Below are 21,183 nucleotides of genomic sequence, written 5' to 3'. Positions count from 1 at the left end.
TAATCAAGTAATTGGTCGATTATTCTGATGATTAATTGAGTAATTGATCATTTAAAAAAATAGTAATAACTAACTAACGATTATTTCTGTAATTAAGTGATCTCTTGATTATTCAGACTATTAATCGATTAATCTGATAATTGCAATCAATTTTGTAGTAATACAAACTAGGGCTGCAACTAACGACTATTTTAATAGTCGACTAGTCACCGACTATTGAAACGATTAGTCGACTAATCGAATAATTATTTAAAAAAAAATCTAAAATTTAGCATGAGATTGTTTTAATTATGTGGAAAATGATAGTAAACACAAGAAAGAAGGGGGTACTTCAATGAAACATGCATATTTTATTGAACTTTGCTGCTGATAGGCTGATTCATACTAAAAGTAAATAAAAATGCCCTGTGTAAAACCAACTAGGCACAGTGCTCGGTCAGTATAGACATAAATGCATAAATAAAGAAACTCTATAATTTTTTTAAAGGACAGGCACATTTGTTTTACAAGAAAAAAATTTAAATCAAGCAAACATTTTCTTCATGTAAACCAGGGGCAGGCACATTAGCAGCAATAAAACAGTAAACAAAAATATTAAGTGCATTTTGTGAGATACATTCAGTGGTCAATCTGTTGCAAAAGAACATTACAACTCGTCTCAACATTATGAAATCTAACGGTTTTAAAATCAGCTTTCAGAGTCGTCTGAATTTAAGGTTAACGTTAAATCTCTCTTTTTTAAAAAACGAAAATACGCTTATAAAATGTACAATGTACATCCAAAACAAAACGCATTGGCTTCCATGTTATTTAAATCTTACCGAGGCGTGTCAAACTTTCATTCAACTGTCCGACATGCTCTCTCTTTAAATGTTCGTGCATCACCGAGGTGCTGCCGTGATACGCAAGGACTGCTTTGAAAACCATGCAGGTAATCTTTTTATTCACCGTATCCAGGCTAAAATGCTCCCAAACTTTAGACGTTTTGGTACGTGCCACTGCTGCGTTGGATGCACCCATTTATGTATGTTATCGCTCAGCAGAGAAGCTAATGCGCATGTGCGACTCTCGCTGCAGAGATTGTAATGAAGAGAGATGCCTCACTCGGGCGGAAAAAACATGTCGAAGTTGTCGACCAGACATGTTTTTTCCGACCATGAAATTCATTGTTGACTATTTCTATTATCGATTTTTGTCGACAACGTCGACGAATCGTGGCAGCCCTAGCTGTTAATAACAATTATTTTGGTAATCACGTTATTGGTCGATTATTCTGATGATTGAGTAATCTGATCATTTTAATTTTTAAATCTGATAATTAATCAAAATTTTGTAGTAATAAAAACTAGGGCTGTCACTAACTACTATTTCTGTAACTGAGTAATCTGTCGGTTATTCTGATTAATCGAGTAATGTGATCATTTTCTTTTTTTGTAGTGATAAAAACTAGGGCTGCCACTAACCATTATTTTGGTAATTGAGTAATTGGTCGATTATTCTGACATTTTTTCGGATAATTATAGTACTTTTTTGTAGTAATAAAAACTAGAGCTGTCACTAACTATTGGATAATTATAATTAATTTTTTGTAGTAATAATAACTAGGGCTGTTACTAAAAATTATCTTTGTAATCAGGTTATTGGTTGATTATTCTGACAATAATCAAGTAATCAGATAATTAATTTTGTAGAAATAAAAACTAGGGCTGTCCCTAATGATTATTTTGGTAATCGAGTCTGTCGAATCTGTCGATTATTTTGACGAATAATCGAGTAATCAGATAATTTAAAAATTTGTAATAATAAAAACAGACCCAAGTGAACAATATCCTTTAAATAAAAATACATAGCAATAAGGCAATAATAATTAGTTCAAATAAAGTTTCAAAAGCCAGTAATCACATGGTTTTACTAAACAAAACTGTTAAAATACATGTATAAAAACGACAAAGCTTCTTCTCGACAACTAAAGGTTAGTCGGCTATTAGGGGCAGCCCTACTAGAATCAATTTAATTTATTAGACAGAAGCTATTTTTTAAATAGTCAAGTCAAAATGAAAAATAGTGGTTTAAAAGAGAAGTCCACTTCCAGAACAAAAATGTACAGCTAATTTACTCACAGATTTATAACGATTTTGAAGTTGGAGGAAAAAATAAATTAAAAAAATAAATGTTTTTCAACATTCCCTAACTGTATTGGCTGGAAAAAAACAGGCAGATCACGCAGTCTTAGACAAGATGAGCGTTTGAGTTCAAAAAGTATATAAACTGTCAATTTGTTTCAGAAATTACCAATCGTTTTTGCTAGATAGGACCCTTCTTCATCGACTGGGATTGTTTAGAGCCATCGTTTACTGCATTATGGAAGTTCAAACTTGGGGGCACTATTGACATCCATTATATGGAGATAATTCCTGAATGTTGTCCTCAAGAAACAATTTCTTATCGACTCAAGAAAGAAAGTCACAAATATCTTGAATGACAAGGGGATGAGAAAATTATCTGTACATTTCTGTTCTGGAAGTGGACTTCGTCTTTAATGGCTTCACCGCAAATCAGCATCGTCTCTGAAATTCCATATCAGTGAATACCTTACCTGAATGGAAGACTGAGATCTGGATGGCGACATCGCAAGGTCTTGATCAGGTCTCTGAGAAGATCTTGTAGGAGATCTAAAAGGTTCCACCGCAGTCGACTGGTCATTTAAAAACCGTCTCAATATAATAGGGCTCTTTCTGTGCATCTCAGGTCTGGCCCTCCATTCCTCCATGTCCACAGCTTGCGAGCTGTCCTGAGTCTCGTCATCCGAACCCAGATACTGGCTCTCCGCCGACGACATAGCCGAGAGACTCTCTTGGTAACTCACAGATGAGGTGAAGCTTCCAGAAAGTGAAGTGCGATTGCGACCTTTGGCTTGTTTCTCTCTTCGACGTTTTCGTCGAAGAGCTGCGATTTTCCTGTCGCGGTTCAAACCCAGCTTCTCCTCCCACCAGAGTTTCCAATTACCCTCCCACGACGCGGCCAGGCGCTGACTTACATCGTCGGGCCAAACGTCAGGATCTATGGGATTGGGAACCGGCGTCACGTCCAGGTGAGGCAAGTACGTGCCCCCGTGCAAAAGCAACCCTTTCTTTTTCATGACCTCTTGAAGGTCTTTTCTCAGACTCGTCATTTGATCTTCCTTTCGTTTAATAAGCTTTTTGCCCACCATGCCCTTTAAATTGTCCGTTCTGATTCGTGGAAAATGTGGATGTCGCTTTTTGGACGCAGCCTTTTCAAAAATGGGCTTGAACCATTTGTCCCAGGCAACCTGGAGATCGGGATCCTTGCTTGAGTTTGTTTGTCTGGTGGAACAAGTTGGCTTATTCCCAATCGATGGTTCATGATTTTTATCCAAAGCATTTAATTCATTATTACCAACATTGTTGTTTACCTCCAAATTACTTCCAACAGATTGGTTGTCATTGTCAGTGTGGGACTGCATGTGTTCACTCTCTCCGGTTACTACTGAACCTTGCACACTGACAGATTGTTCTGGTATGTTGTTATTGGTTGTGGTCTGATCTGTGTGCAACTTCAACGTTTGGTAAAAGATGTCCCCGGCTTCTGTGAGATGGAAAACGGACAGGTAGTCCTTCTTCTGTACAGCTGCTAAACCTAAGGAGAATGTGAAAGCTCCACATGTGAGTACAGTCTGAAAACCACCACACCGAATGATAGAGTAGGATTCATTGAAATGAAACCAACCACATTTAATTAAACAAAATATACAAAGCAGCTCATGATCCAGTGTTTTTAGTTTCTCAGAGAAATGAGACAAAATATGTGACCTGATCCAGCAAAATGAGTCACAATGACCCAAATTTCAAAATTGAGATTTTGGTATCAATGGAAAGAGGAGACCATAAGGTTTAAAATGATATCATTTTCAAAGTCATACCTTAAAGATATAAAATTATAAAATATATATTAAAAAACATAAGATATAAAAAAAATATATAAATTTTAAAATATATATTAAAAAACATAAGATATAAAAAAAATATATAAATTTTAAAATAATTTATATTATATATAAATGTAAACACACTTCTCGTTAATATATACGTGTGTGTTTTTACATACAGTCACGAGTAATTGCGATTATTCGTTTTGTGGGCCTAATAAATAGCAAAATACTTGATTTTAACCTAATATGCTACTACAGTTGGGCTGGTTTTAACTGTTAAAATGGTTGTAAAAGCATCCTGACCTGCAGCTGGCACATTCAGTCTCTTCTCAGCGAGCTGTCTCCTGTGGGGTAGCAGAAAGTTTAGGTGGCTCAGAGACTCTTTGGGACTTAAAAGCTTCCGAATGGCTCCCCGAGATTGAGAGGCATGCTCTCTCCCACCTGAGTGACATCAAATTAAGATTACATTACAAAACAATTATAAAAGCAATGCAGCAGAACGCAAAACTGTATTCTGTATGAACCGGCCTAATGCATGCAAAAATGCTGAGCTTTGCATCTAGACATAATTATCTTACTGTACCGCACGCAGGGTCCGAAATTAACACTCGCCACTCGCCAAATGCGAGCAAATTCTCTGTCTGGCGAGTTAAATTTAATGTGCCATCCGCCACATGGCGAGTAAATCTTTTCACCAGTAATGTTAATCAGTATCAGTCTCACGGATCTCTGTGATGCTCCCCCGATCGGGCCAGTGCTGCCTTGTCACTAAAGTTTAATTTGCCGTGCGCAAATACAGTCTTGGTGCGTTCACATCGAAAGCCAAGCGAATATGCGCATCGCGTCACTCGCTGTAGTTTTTCCCGTCACTAGCGCGAATAACTAGAAGGCGCGATCAACCATGGCAGAGATAAATACGATCGCTGCTTTGTACCTGTTATGTAAGTCCTAAATAGACCAGAAAGCCAAATGCCGACGTGTCTGGGTTCACAGCACAGTAATGTATCACAGATATATCTCAAGAATTCTTCTATAAACAAAGTGTAGAGAGAGTGTAAATAAGAGATTGATCTTGCGGTACAGAGAGCGTCGTTGATTATAATAGAGCTCTGTGATATCGGAAACTAAGATGAGTGACGGCTTTTAATATTTTTTATGGGAGTTTGTAAATGAGATATTGATTTAATACAGCAGTTAAATAAACAAGAAGTTATTATTAGGTGACTTACATTGTCTGACAATAACACTATGGCTGATTTTCCGTCGTCAAAATTATTCTGGACCAAGTCACACTGTGTTTGATTGTAGATGTGCAACGGTTCTGCGCGTCTCCATTCAAACACAGCGGTGTTTCTTTTATAAGTGAACTTGTTTTTAAATGAATCTTGTGAAATGATTCAATTTCCCATTCATTAAGAGAGTCACTTGCTTTATTCTTGAATGAACCATGCATTCAAACGAATCAAATGAATATGATTCAGTGATCAATTTCAGTTTCGTGCCGCCACCTGCTGGCATATATTTTTAGTTATTGAAATCTTAAATACTTCTTTAATTCTTTAAATTATCAATTTTATTTAAAGAAAAGTTATGCTGAATAAAAAGTGTATGTATAGTTATATTTGGCTTTTGACACATTTAAAATATGTGGCTAAGAAATAAATATTAACTTTTTTTTTTCTTTTTGGTGGGGCCAGAAAAAATTTTGGCAGGGCAAGTAAAAATCTGAATCACTGGCCCGATCGTGCCAGTAGAAAAATTCCTTAGCGTTGAACCCTGCTGTGGCACAAAGACTGCGTCAGAAGCAGGAGGCCAGATTTCATGGACAAAGAAAACAAGTAGTCTGACTAGATCAGATAGTTCGTTAAAAACATTTCCAAGTTATAATAAAAAATCTAAAATGACCAAAAAGTTGTTTTTCTTATTTATGTTTTAATTGTCACTCCTCTCTGTCCGGAGCACATATAATATACAGAATAACGTGCTTTGGATATATCTGTGTTAAATCGTTCAGAATTTTGGCAGGTAAAAAATAAGCTTGGCCGGTGGATTTTTTAATCCACCGGCCAACTTGGCTGGTGTGTCAAAAACTTAATTTCGGTCCCTGACCGCACGCAATGGCACATTTCCAGGGAACATACAAATTGGCAGGCTGTTAATGAGGCACTGCAATTTGTTTTGGATAAAAGCTTCAGCCAAATGCATAAATGGCACAAATTATAACAAGTAACTAAAAGGAAACTGTTGCTCATAGACCAGACTCCTCACCCGTATACTGCAGTAACATGAGCTCCTGTGACCTCTGAGCTCCCAGCAGCAGTTTGCACACTTGGCTCGGGCCCTGTGCTGGCAAATCGCAGGCAAACAACGGTGGAGACTCCATCATATGGTCCCATTTCAGCATGGGGACAGAGGGAACCCGCTCATCCATGACGTAGGTGGAAAACTGTAGATGAGGAAAGAAGAAACGTTCTATTCGTCAAAAAATCCTGAAAACTTTTCCACAAAAATATGAAGCAGCACATGTGTTTTCAACATTGGAAATCGGTAACAATAATAAATGTTTGTTGAGCAGCAAATCAGCATATTGGACTGATTTCTAAAGAATCATGTGACACTATAGACTGGAAAAAATGACGCTGAAAATTTAGCTTTGTATCACAGAACAAAAAAGTTAGATAAAAGTTGTACACCAAACTTTCTGGCTAGGCTTTTTCAAGCCAGCTTAAAGTTGAAACTTGGCTAGAGAGATAGCAAGATTAGCATATAGCTAGCATGATTTAACACATTGCTTATATTGTGCTTGCATTTTACAGCTAAAACCAGCTGGTTTATTCAAATAAAAAACATCCAAAAACCAAGTAAAACCAGCTGGTTCATCAAAAGAAAAAGAAAAAAAAAAAAAAAAAAAAAAAAAAAAAAAAAGGGGGGGGGGCTAAAAACCACTTACAAAATTGATTTACCCAAAAACAGCCAAAACCACATGATTTTGCAGATACAAACCACTTAAAACCAGGTAATATAGTAAAAATAAAAAAGCTAAAACCTTTTACCAAAAACACCTTACAACCAACCTTAAACCTGCTGATTTAACAAAAAACTGCCAAAAACAGTTGGTTTAAACAAAAAAGGCTTAAAACTAGATGATTTAGCAAAGACAAACATCCAAAACCCGATGAATTAGGAAAAAAGTTAAAACCAGCTAAAACCAAGTGATTTATAAAAAAACAACAACAACACAAAACAGCCAAAGCCCAGCCAAAACCTGTTGATTTAGCAATAACACCTTAAAATAAGGTAAAACTAGCTGATTTAGCAAAACAGCTAAAAACCATGTAAAACCCGGTTGATTCAGTTAAAAAAAAAAGCCAAATACCAGTTGGTTTATCAAAAAAATGCAAAAGAAAATTAAAACCAGCTCAAATCAGCTTATTTAGCCAAAAAAAAAAAAAAACACTAAAACCTGATAAATCAGGGGGAAAACCAGCTAAAACTAGCTAATTAAGAGAAAAAAAAAACTATTTAAAAAACTTAATTTAGCAAAAACAGCTAAACCCCAAAAAAAGGCTGAACCAGCCATTAAAAAAATAATTTAAAAAATAATTTAAATTAAATAAATTAAAATAACGGCTAAAAACCAGGTAAAACCAGTTGATTTAGTAAAAAAAAAAAGCTAAAAAACTATCTAAAAAACAGCCAGTTAAAACCAGCTGATTTAGCAAAAATATTACATTTTAAAATATACTAGAATAAAAAATAGCTATTATAAAGTGTAATACTATTTTACAATATTACTGTTTTTTCTCTGTATTTGATCAATTAAATGCAGCCCTGTTGAGCAGATGAACTTACTGTAGGAATTCTTACCAACCCCAAACCTTTAAACAATAGCAAAAAAACTAGTATACTATGGTACTTAATGATTACTCTACAAATACACAACTGTACTTGAGCACACCAAGACTAGCACAGAAATACCATGGTATAACAATAAGGAAACATTCCACAGCATCAAATCTCTAACTCTACTGATAATGATAACATTTCCTGTAAAGAATAAAAAGGTTGAATGTTGTGCGTGTTGAATCTTATGACATTTGAGATCAGATCTTTACAGAACATCATTCAAGGAAGTTCTGGAGGATCTCCTGGAAAAACCACAGGGTGAAACACAGCGCTGACACTCCTTCAGGCTCAGATCTGACAATGTTTACCTGGGTGTTAATGAGGTGGTGATAGGCATGGCATTTGCTCAGGTATTTAGTGAGTATCACCCGTTCTCCCGACATACAACCTGCCGTCTTTCCGATCCGGAACAATGTGTGATTACTATCAGCACTCTGCAAAGAGGAAGTGACAAAGATTAACAACAAAATGAGACCTAAATAAAAACACAGGGAAAAAAAAAAAAAAAAAAAAAAACAGAACAATAACAAAAGTGTGAAAAGAATGTTGATAAAATACTAAATAAATAGAAAAAAAATAGTAGATATATACTGATTTAAAAAAAATCATATTACTATTGTTATTATAATTATTATTACACCCTATTATTAGCCATAACAAAAGGATTATTAATAGCATAATAATTAGATAAAACTATAATAATAATAGAACCTAAAAATAATGGTATCTTAATTCTTATCAAATTCTTTTTATTATAAACAATAATACGATTTAATAAAAACATGATAACAAGAGTTAATATTAAGCTGTATTATTAACAATAATATAATAAGTATAATAGTATAATAACATTGAGACCTAAACAAACTAAAAAAAAAATAAACAATAGAATTGTCTTAGAATTATCTAATTACTATCGAAATCCTATTATGGGCAATAAGATTTAATGAAGATTTGATAACAATGAGGCTGATTATTAGCTTTATCTTATTGTTACTATTAAATCATGACTCATAAGTCATGAATTTTATAAATGTAAAATTATAAGAAGAATTTTTTAATATGATCTAATTATTACTACTACTATTATTATTAGCTTTATCTTTTTACTATTAAATCAATTTAACAATCATTTTATGAATAATTAAATATAAAATAATAATATTAATAATAACAATAAATAATATACAATTATTATTATTATAATTATTAACAATAAGATTTAAAGATTTGATAAAAATTAGACTTAAATATTATTAGCTTCATCTTGTTACTATTAAATCATCATTAATAATATCAGTCATGAATTTTATAAATAATTAAATATAAAATTATAATAATAATACTAATAGAATTTAAATATTATTTAATATTAGTATTATTATTAAATTCCATTATGAACAATGAGATTTAATAAATATTTGGTAACAGTGAGACTCATTAAACATTATTAGTTTGTCTTATTGTTACTAATAAATCATCATTATTAATAATCATATTTTAGAAACAATTAAATCGAAAATAATAATAATAAAAGAATTTACTATCTGATTATTAAATCTTATGAATAAGACTTTTTAAAGATTTGTTAATGACACTTATTAAATATTATTATTAGCTTTATCTTACCGTTACTGTGAATTTATGAATTAAATAAAAAAATTACAATATATATTTAATATATATTAACATTATATATTTTATACAATATATTATAATCTTAAGTGATCTCTCTTCACCTGCCAAACCACATCCAATCTGCCAAATCAATTGACATTATACATTTAACCCTTTAGCAGATGCTTTTATCCAGACACTTTAAAATAAAGACAAGAGCCAATATTACTCACAAAACACAATGCCAAATTAAGAACAAAAGCAAAATTAGCATGAAAGATAGTGCAGAAGTGAAGTGCAGAAAAGAGAACAAGATTTTTTTTTAAATGCGAGTTACCGTAAGCGCATTTGTTAACAAATTAATTAAGTGTTTGCAGAAGAGGTGTGCCTTCAGCTGTATAATATTGATTTTATCACAGTAACCTCCACTTTCAATTGTGGAACTAATCATTCATGAGTAATAAAAATGAAAGAGTATAACGTATAACTGTTTCTACACTGATAGAAGTTGCTGGTTTGACTACCAAAACAAAGGAAATGCACACAGTGCACTCTGATAACATGCCAAATGTTTTTGGAGCACTCATTTCTATGTATCAAATCCATAAAGTTTTGTCCAATAACAAGCAGCGTGGCTTTACCCGCATGTCTGTAAGCTCCGCCCCTGTTCTGTCTGCATACACCATCACTCTCGGGTGACAGGAGAACTCACACCATCGCCATGGCGACTTCGCATTGAAGTACAGGTTGGAATCCTCCTCGCGGAACTTCTGCAATCTGAAAGAGAACAGAATGTCACAAACCAATGGACAGGTTACAACACACACACACACACACACACACACACACACACACACACACACACACACACACACACACACACACACACACACACACACACACACACACACACACACACACACACACACACACACACACACACACAGCCTCATGTGCTGCGGCTTGCATCACCTCAGCAGATAGACTTATTAACCTGGAAAACAGCTTCTGCTACAGAATCTGGTTTGATGATAAACTTAAGAGTCAGGAATATAAACTAAAGCTTTCATATATGATTTGTGGTTGATGTGAATGCAAAATGGAAACAAACTTTAATGCATTACATACATTTTGTGGCAATAGACAGCTTCCGGTGGTACAAATGTATTTCACAAATGCACTACAGTTTCAAAACCATGTGACTTTTTATATTTCATGAAATACAAAAGGTGAAATTATGACTTTTTAAGCAGACTTGGGCCGTCTGGTTTTAAAAAGCACCATTAAAACACTATTTTCAGTGCATTTTGAAGCAATGTGACCCTGGACCACAAAACCAGTCATAAGGGTCAATTGTTTTGAAATTGAGATTTATACATCATCTGAAAGCTGAAAAATCTGGAATCTGAGGGTGTGCGAAAAATTCTAAATATTGAGAAAATCAATATTTTATAGTTCTTAGCAATGCATTTTACTAATAAATTAAGTTGATATATTTACAGCAAGAAATTTACAAAATATCTTCATGGAACATGATCTTTACTTAATACCCTAATAATTATTGGCATTAAAAATAAATCGATAATTTTGACCCATTCAACGTATTGTTGGCTATTGCTACAAATATACTTGTGCTACTTGCAACTAGTTTTGTGGTCCAGTGTCACATTTTTTTTATTGAAAATCTTGACATTCATTGTACCTCTTCAAATAAAAGAAGCACTAAAACAGGGTTCTCCAATAAAAATGTAAATTTATAATATTTAATTTATAATAAACAAATAATTATTAAATATTTTGTTTACTTCCAATTTAATGCAGTGGTTATTTATTTAAACTACAAATACTTTCAGTTAATTGAAATTAAGCTGAAATAAAATACATATTTGACCAAAAAATTCAACTAAAAAAAAAAGTAAACAAATAAATGTAAAGGATGCCTTGGCAACTAACTTTAAATACTAAATGTAAATTAAATAAAAATAAATATATCATTAAGAAATATTTTATACAAATACAACTTAGTAAAAAAAAATGAATAAAGCTAAATTAGAATATAAAAAAATAATAAAGTAAAATGAAAACTGAAAGCATAAAAAAAAAATCTTAACAGAAAAATTAACTAATTATATATAAACAACAAAAATAACACTGACCATTAACTTACATCTGAGAACCATGAACGTGATTGAGTTTAAATATTAAAAATATTAACTTAACTTCATGTGATACTTTAAGCAAATATTTTAGGTGAATGGAGATCAACTGAAAACATTTGGGAATCCCTGCTTAATGGCAAAGGATTTGAAACTTAAGATTAATCTAACATGAAGGTGAGTAAATGAAGATTTCTAGGTAAGGCATTCTCTCAACTAAAAAAAGCAGAATAAGAACATGGACATAAAAACATCTATTATTACAATGTGCTTGGGTACTGGACGAACTCAACTAAAGAACATTTTGTAGAGAAAGCTGATATGATGCTGGAGTCATGAACACTGAGCTTGAAGCACAAGATAACAGTCAGTGAAGCAAATATTGTTCTTAAACACACACATACCCTTTTTTTGCAGTCCAAAGATAAGCTGCTCCCAGTTCATTGACCACCACAAGCTCACCAGGGATGTGTGGACTGTGGAGGACAAAACACAACACATTAAGATTTACAATCAATTTACATGTTAAGCGATTCTTACAAAGGATAAAATGCATCCTGCAGATCCAAAAAACATTAAAGCCATATTTCTACCATTGCTGCAAAGACACAAATATATTGTTAAAATAGTTACTGGAAATTCAGCTTTGTATCACAGGAATAATTATAATTTACAATCAAAAAGAAAACAGTAATAATATTTCATAATTTTACAAGTTTTTACTATATTTTTATTCAAATAAACGCAGCCTTGGTGAATATGAGAGACTTAAAAGTCCCCAAACTATTAAACAGTACTATATATTTTTCATATGCAGCTATATTCAGTATTCAGCATAGCCTCTAGTACTTAAATTTTGACTACTGTGTCCAACGCAAGCACAACTAGTCTGGAGTCAGAAATGCTTACACTCATTCAGCGCAACAGTAAAATGAAGTCATTTGATTATCAGGCCACTCAGAAAGCAGCTTGGTGCTCTGTGACTCTGACCATTTGAATAACTGCTAGGGGCATTTTCCAAATCAACTAATGATAGTCAATCTGAAAAGGATAGTTCAACCAAAAATGAAAATTTGATGTTTATCTGCTTACCCCCAGGTAGGGCTGGGCGATATGGCCTAAAAATAAAATCCCCGATTTTTTTCACAAAAAATCCGATTTACGATTTAAATCGATTTTTTCCCCCCCTACTACTTTTAGCATGTAAAGAAACCCCAGCTTTTCCACAATATATATGGGCACCATATATTTTGCAATATACATTGCAACTGCATCAGTGCACCAGACCCCATTCTTATCATACCAGACAAAGTAAATGTTTGTAAGACAAATAAATATGAGAAGGGAGGAAAATATATATTTCCATGCTTTTCTCTTGGACTTATATCGTATACAAAAATATACAATTTTGAACACAGAAATATTAAATGATTTAAATAACTGAAACGATCTGCCAGCAGGTGGTGGTAAGACACTGATTTAATTACTGAATCATATTATTCATTTGATTCGTTTGAACGGATGGTTCATTCAAGAATAATGCAAGTGACTCTTAATGAACGGGAAATTGAATCATTTCACTAGATTCATTTAAAAACGCACGTTCATTCATAAACGAAACACCGCTGTGTTTGAGTGGAGATGCGCAGCGGCTCAGCTGTGACTTGTTTCAGACCACTTTTGACGACGAAATAGCGCAAAATCAGGCAATAGCGTTATAGTCAGACAATGTAAGTCACTTAATAATAACTTCTTGTTTATTTAACTGTTATAATAAATCAATATCTCATTTACAAACTCCCTTAAAAATGATTAAAAGCTGTCACTCACCTTAGTTCGCAATATCACAAAGCTCTATTATAATAAACGAAGCTACTGCCCATTCAGTCTCTTATTTACACTCTCTCTACACTTGATTTACATTTGTCAACGTGCAAAACACATAGAAACCTTTGAAGCTCCACTCAGCGCAAATACAAATATGCTGGTCGCACTCGAGCCTTGATATGCAAATAATTCGCTATTGTCTTCAATCATCTCTCTACTCTGTTTATGTGATAAGTGAAATTGTATGTAATATAACAGGCTAACTTGCTAGCAAGCAGCTAATCATGTCCACTTAGTGACTCACGTTATTTTACCAGAACGCGTTATTTGTTTTCCGTTCTGAATACAGCGGTTAGTTAGGCGCGCCATCGTGTGGTCGGACAACATTGCCTCTTAATTATTCTGCCATTGGTGCAATTACAATGTATCTAATATTTTTATTAAAAAAATCGCGATACCTCGATTTAATAAAAAATTAAATCGTCTTAAAACGTAATTTGGAATTAATCGAAAAAATCGCCCAGCCCTACCCCCAGGGCATCCAAGATGTAGGTGACTTTGTTTCTTCAGTAGAACACAAAGATTCTGTCAGTCATATAATGGGCACCAAACCTTTAAAAGTAAAAAAAAAAAAAAACCACATGCACAGACCAATCCAAATTACACCCTGTGACTTGTGACGATGCATTGATGTCCTAAGACACAAAACGATCGTTTTTTGCGAGAAACTGAATAGTATTTATATAAGTTTTTAACTTTGATACACAGCCACGTCCAACTGTCCTGAGCACAAGCTTATCATCCGGCACGTTAAACGTGTACAAGCTCTGGCGTAGTATACGCAAACGCTGTAAGGGGAAATTGGTGAAAAGTCAACAGTCCCGGATGAGTTTGCACAAGCAAACATAATCTTTTAGCTTTAAATAGGTTTGAACAATTAGGATAAGCGCAAGTAATTACCATTTTGAACAGCCACAATCTCTGTGCACGGTGTAAACAATGAGTGTCTCATACATGCAACAGATCGTTTCCGGCATTTGCGTATACTATGCCAGAGCGCGTACACGTTTAACGTGCCGGATGATGAGCTCGTGCTCAGAACAGTTGGACATTGCTGTGTATCAAAGGTAAAAAATGATATACTGTTCAGTTTCTTGCAAAAAAACGATCGTTTCGTGTCTTAGGACATCAATGTATCGTCACGAGCCGCAGGATGTAATTCGGATTTGTCTGTGCATGTTTTGTTTTTTATACTTTTAAAGGTCTGGTGCCCATCCACTTCTATTATATGACTGACAGACTGTTTGAGTTAAAAATCTTTGTGTTCTACTGACATCTTGGATGCCCTGGGGGTAAGTATATAAAAATCTAATTTTCATTTTTGGGTGAACTACCCCTTTAAAGGATTAGCTCACTTTCAGAACAAAAATCAAGATGTTCATGTCTTTCTTTCTTCAGTCATACAGAAATTGTTTTTTGAGGAAAACACTTCAGGATTTCTCTCCATATAATGGATATCTATAGTGCCAAAATGGAGTTAAAATGCAGCTTCAAAGGGTTCTAAACGATCCCAGTCGAGGAAGGAGGGGCTTTTTTTTTTTTTTTAAACAAATTGACAATTTCTATCATTTTTAACCTCAAATGCTCCTCGTTTCTTCTCTGGGATGCGCATGATTAGTCTGTGTGATCCGGGTCAATACAGTTAGGATATGTCAAAAAACTCCCATCTCATTTTCTTCCCCAACTTCAAAAATCACCCTAAATCGGTGCAGAAGTACCGACCCAGTGTTTACAAAGTGAACATACAAAGATGATCAATCGCCCCTTGCAAAAAAAAAGGTAAACAGCGTTTTAATGAGATGGGAGTTTTTCTTCATACCCTATCTGTATTGACCCAGATTACACAGACTACACATGCACATTGCATAGACAAGACAAGACAAGCATTTGAGTTTAAAAAGTACATAAATTGTCAATTTGTTTCGAAAATAACAAACGTTTCGCTGAATAAGACCCTTCTTCCTCGGCTGGGATTGTTTAGAGCCCTTTGAAGCTGCATTTAAACTGCATTTTGGAAGTTCAAATTCAGGGGCACCATAGAAGTCCATTATATAGAGAGAAATCCTGAAATGTTTTCCTCAAAATACAATTTCTTTATGACTAAAGAAAGAAAGACATGAAAATCTTGGATGACAAGGTGGTGAGTAGATTATCTATGAATTTGTGTTCTGGAAGTGAACTAATCCTTTAAGGAAGGCCTGAATAAACAAGGTACATCAGGAGCACAAGCAAACACATTTTGTAAAGCGTGTGAGAGCTTTCAAACACACCTGACGGTGACGCAGGAGAAGCGATCTTTTGTCTGTATGACATCCATTAACTGTGGCTTTGTTTTGTCCCTTAGCAGCCAAGCGCCACAGAAATAATCCGACCGCACTGCCGTGTTACCTGCACAAAAATATTTTGAATTTGTTATTATTTGATTTTACATTTTTGATTTTACAAATTTGTTTGAGTTTTATTAATTGGTAGTTGCAGACATGCTACCAAAAACCCAATACTCTTATGCTTGTGTGTTGACTCTTTTCAAATGCAAGGTTTGTTCTCAGCCCATCCGTATTTAAGGTCTAACCTTCATCATCGATATTGGTCGAACTGATCTGTCTGACAGCTCCATTCAAATAAAAGACAAAAGGTTGAGAGTCCATGGCAAAACCAGGAGGCTTGTCATCACTGTACTGTTGCACCACCCTGTGGAAATCTGAAGAATGGCAGTAAAGGAAATACTATGAAAGCAAATGATTTGACATTTACTAAAGATTTAAAAACAGCATCTAGAGTTTTTAAGATCAAATGGAAGACTTTAGAACCTTTTTAAAGATATGCAAAAAATAAAATTAACACATTATGCCCATATGTGACCCTGGACCATAAAATCAGTCTTAAGTTGCATGGGTATATTTGTAGCAATAGCCAAAATTACACTGTATGGGTCTAAATTATAATTTCTTTACCGCCAAAATTCATTAGGATATTAAGAGTAAAGATATTTTGTAAGTTTTCTACTGTAAATATATAAAAACATAAATTTTGATTAGTAATATGCATTGCTAAGTATGGAGAAATACATACATAATTAAATGCTGGAATAAAAAAAAAACTAGAAATGCTGAAATAAATAATTAACTTATATTTATGAAATGCAGTGCAGTAGAAAGTATGACATTATGCATTGGAATGTAGTGAAGTAAAGTTTTTCAAAGAAACTACAGATACTTTTTAAATTCACTTAAGTAAAAAATTACTTCACTACTGTCCGCCTCCGTACATATTAAATAAAAAAACGAACATAAAAATTAGAAAGTATCATAAAATGTTTAAATTGAAATATTAAAATAACTAAAACAGCTAAAAATATCAAAATTAAAGCTAAAATGTGAAGTGTTACTCCTGTGAATGTGCATTGGACATGACACAAGAGAAGAAATAAAGTCATTATTTCAGTTTTCTTGAACGTGTCACACAAAATATATCTTAATTTGTTCTCTGAATTTGTTTTGAATTGGCTTGTATGGTAGGTTTAGTCCAACAGGCCTAACATTAAACATATTTGTGTACTACTGAAACAAAGTCACACACATCTTGGATGCTCTGGGGGTAAGCAGATAAACATCAAATTTTCATTTTCATTCAGTTACTGAGATCAGCAATCAGATCATTGTCCTCTTCAAAGTTCACCCCCATAGCAAAAAAAAACAAACTATGGCATAGCAGCTACGAAAGAGGATACTGATTTTGTCCATTCCGGCTCCACTGGGATATATCAGACAGCCGTCGCTGTAGCCCTTGGACTCATATAAGGGCATGTATCCCAGAGTGCCCCCTGTGGGGTCTGCACAGAACTGCTGCTGCTCCCTCTGAGTTGTCAGCTCTTCGTGGAGGAGCGAGGCAAGAAGAGTTGGAGGAACATCGCTCACAATATCAGCAAGAAGACGGTGCACGTGACGGATCTTCTTCGAGCTAGACGCAACCTCACACCTAAAATACAAAAAAAAAAGGCACATCTGAGGTTTGATTCGAATTACTTTTGTCACTATTTACAGTTGAAGTCAAAAGTTTACATCCTCCGTTCAGAATCTGCAAAATGTTAATCGTTATACCAAAATAAGAATGATCATATAAAATCCATGTTGTTTATTTAGTACTGACCTGAATGACTGTATGATTTTGAGATCCATCTTTTCACACTAAATGCACTATGTAACTATTACAGAAGGTTCAAACACTCACTGATGCTTTAGAAGGAAAATTGTTGTATTAAGAGTCAGGGGTTGAAAACTTTTGAATAGAATGGAGATGTGTACAAAAAAAATTATTTTGCCTAAATATCTTTTTTTTTTTTTTTCATTTAGTGCTGCCCTTCAGAAGGTAAAGACGGTTACATGTTTCCCAGAAGACAAAAGTTAAATTTACCCTGCATTGTGTTTCCTTTTGGAGCATCAGTGAGCATTTGAACCTTCTGTAATAGTTGCATATGAGTCTCTCAGTTGTCCTCAATGTGAAAGGATGGATCTCAAAATCATAGTTATTGTTGGACAAGGTTCAAATACACAAAGACGCTGGAAAACCAAAGAATTTGTGGGACCTGAAGGATTTTTCTGAAGAACAGCAGGCAGTTTAACTGTTCAGGACAAACAAGGGACTCTTGAACAGCTATCACTAAACAAAAACCAAAGCTGTGGATCATTCAGGTAACAACACAGTATTAAAAATCAAGCGTATGTAAACTTTTGAACAGGGTCATTTTTATCAATTCAACTTATTTTCTCTTGTGGACTGATTGTAAACATCTTTTATCTGAAATCTTATGCATGTCAGAACTAAATAAACAATAACATGCATTTTGTATGATCCCTCTAAATTTGCTAAAGTAATATTTTGCAGATTCTGAGAGGGGGTGTAAACTTTTGACCTCAACTGTACATTATTCCTGTGACATAACCCATTTAAAATAGAAACTGGGCATAATCTTAAAACTAAATTTTTGTTTTACAGTAATTGTAAGATTTACATAAAAACAATCTTACTTTTTATAATGCAAGCCCTTTAAGAAGCCATTGGTCCAGTGCATTGACATGGCATCCTGATTAACAAACAAGAACAGAAGATTATTAGCACCTTAAAAACAACAAGAAAATCAATTCTAACCACAACCACCACAAACATCAAGACTCTTACCTCTGGCTGTCTGGAGGGTTTTTGTAAACTTAAGTTGCCCTGAAGCAAATTCCCCATTGTAGAGAACGCATCCATACAGTGATGCTGGTAAAAATACTGCATCTGAATGGAAAATATAAACACATTCCAATGACACTGTGAGATAAAAAGTCACTTCAAGACAAAAACTAGGAAAAGAACTGTGTAATAAACTTACATGGTCTGGGAAATCCAATGGATCTTTCAGAACAGCAGATGAGACTTTGACATCTAAGAAAGATAATATTAGGAAATGAAAAAGAAAAATACACAATATTTATTATATTTCACATAAAAAAAAAACTACTTTGTAGTAACACTCCTTTGCAGTGTGACATTACAATTAAACACATTCTTAAGTGTTATTTTTAAAGAAAACAAAACTATTAAATTTGTTAATTGACAAGAAGCTCAAATTAAATGAAATATAAAATATAAAACATAACAAATAACATTTCTTCACTAAATTAACCACAATGTACTTTTTTAATCAAACAGAGAGTTGGAATAAAATTTTAAAAATGGTCAAAATACACACAGACTATATATTTACAACAGTGCTAAGCAAACATGCAGTGTTAAAGCAAACAATTGCATCTTAGATTTTTGGGATTTGAGGATTTTTTTTCCTCTAGATTTAACAAAACTTACAGAATTCAATAATAATGACGTTTACCTTCACATGGTGGAATTAAAGGGGTAACCGCTGGTTTAACCGGCACCCATTCCTCACCACTCAAAGTGTGCTGGGGTTTAAACACATGCTGGATCGATGACTGTTCCTCATCATCATCATCATCATCACACTGTAAATTCACAATAAAAGCAATAAAAGTCATGAGACAGAAATATGAGTGAAATAACACACAGTATTTGGGTTACAGGTGGAAAAAATGTGACGTTTTAGATCCCTTTCTGTTAAAACCTGTCAATCCCATATAAGGCTTTGAATCGTATACCTTTTTCAAGGCAATCTTTTTTATTCTTAGCAAATTTTAATTTTCTGAACTTTATCAAATAGTATTTTAGAACTCAGAAAGTCATAACTTAATAATGAATCTTATCAAAAATGAGCTCAGTATGCATTGTTACTGAACTTCTTTAAAGAGATATTTTAAGCATTTATACAAGAACCAATACAGATTGCAACTCTATCAAAGTAATTTTTCTTACTCAAAGATATTTTCATTTGTCTTATGCAAGTATCATCATTGTGCAACTCTACTGAAGGTAATTAAACTTTACTCTGAGCAACAAAAACTGCATTAAAAGACACATTTAGCCTCAAAAACACATCTATATAACAAGCCGTTTTACAATTATACATTTAGATGTATGCACACATACTTAATGTTTGTACTAAACGCATTTGCATTGTATTCTGTACTTTACAAACCGTTATTTTTATTATCAAGACGAGTCTGTCATTATCATCAATATGGTGTGTATTGTTTTACCGGGTCAGCATTGACAGCAAACACGCGCTCATATGAACCCCAGCCTCCATAACTGTGCTTCTGTTGTTTTTCAGGCGGTCCGTCCAGATAAAAATGTGGAAAAAGTTGACTGGGAAACTTGTTGTCCATGATGGTGGTGGTCGCGATGAAGTCCTGTCTTTCCCCGGCCCTGGAAATCAGACAAGCCCGGGCATGTTCTCGTGTGTCCGGCTGTCCACATGCGTTCCAAAGGGTGCCAGGATTCGGTCCAGTTAGAATGTCATTCTAAGATCGTAATATGTCGAAATGGCCTTTTAATAAAGACAAATACCGGAAATATTAACACGTGTTTATGCGAAAAACGTGGCTAGCTGGCGACCGCGTGGGCGCTAAACAAACTGTATCCGCGCTGCTCACGTCCATAGCACGTCACACGCCTCAGCTGATTCACTGTGAGCGAAACCTGACACCATAAGAGCGGTTTCAAAACGCCCGCCATCCCATAACCTTTCAAAATAAAAGCATTTTAAATATTTCAAAATAAAAGTGACATAAAGCTGTTAATAGCCCAGTTGTAAATAGAGGAATTTTACAAATAAAAAGTAAATAAGTAAATGAATAAATAAATGGAATATGAATAAAGAAACAAATATTGAATAAAATATTGATAAAGATATATGTAAACAAATACACGAATGACCAATAAATATTGATAAGACATATGTAAACAAATACAGGAATGACCAATAAATGAATAAAATAATAAAGAAACTGAAAAAGAATAAGTAAATAAACAAGCAAGTAAATAAAATATGAATAAAGAAACAAATTAACCAATAAATAAACACATATTGATAAAGATACATGTAAACAAATACAGAAATGACCAATAAATGTAAAAAAAAAGAAAACAAAAAAAAGAAATATAAATAAAGAAACAAAAAAATTGGATGGCGATAATAAATAAATAAATAAATAAATAAATAAATAAACAAGCAAGTAAATAAAATATGAATAAAGAAACAAATTAACCAAT

The 21,183-nt window shown here is 33.8% G+C and overlaps 1 protein-coding gene across 1 annotated transcript in view; it reads right to left on the bottom strand.

Moving 5' to 3' along the window:
* Positions 1–20,549, bottom strand: part of taf1c (TATA-box binding protein associated factor, RNA polymerase I subunit C) — a 28,107-nt gene extending 7,558 nt beyond the window's left edge. The window contains exons 1-14 of the mRNA XM_073824759.1: positions 20,169–20,549; positions 19,388–19,517; positions 18,890–18,942; positions 18,694–18,795; positions 18,543–18,598; positions 17,246–17,493; positions 16,088–16,216; positions 15,786–15,903; positions 12,033–12,104; positions 10,114–10,249; positions 8,164–8,289; positions 6,218–6,395; positions 4,253–4,390; positions 2,597–3,657 (exon numbers count right to left, since the gene is read on the bottom strand). Of these exons, the coding sequence (XP_073680860.1) occupies positions 2,597–3,657; positions 4,253–4,390; positions 6,218–6,395; positions 8,164–8,289; positions 10,114–10,249; positions 12,033–12,104; positions 15,786–15,903; positions 16,088–16,216; positions 17,246–17,493; positions 18,543–18,598; positions 18,694–18,795; positions 18,890–18,942; positions 19,388–19,517; positions 20,169–20,297 (2,676 nt within the window). The 5' untranslated portion in view covers positions 20,298–20,549. The remainder of the gene's footprint in view (positions 1–2,596; positions 3,658–4,252; positions 4,391–6,217; positions 6,396–8,163; positions 8,290–10,113; positions 10,250–12,032; positions 12,105–15,785; positions 15,904–16,087; positions 16,217–17,245; positions 17,494–18,542; positions 18,599–18,693; positions 18,796–18,889; positions 18,943–19,387; positions 19,518–20,168) is intronic.
* Between the last annotated feature and the right edge of the window lie 634 nt (positions 20,550–21,183).

This window comes from Garra rufa, chromosome 19, assembly GCF_049309525.1.
Source record: "Garra rufa chromosome 19, GarRuf1.0, whole genome shotgun sequence".
NCBI lineage: Eukaryota > Metazoa > Chordata > Actinopteri > Cypriniformes > Cyprinidae > Garra > Garra rufa.
This window is presented reverse-complemented; position numbering and strand designations above follow the sequence as displayed.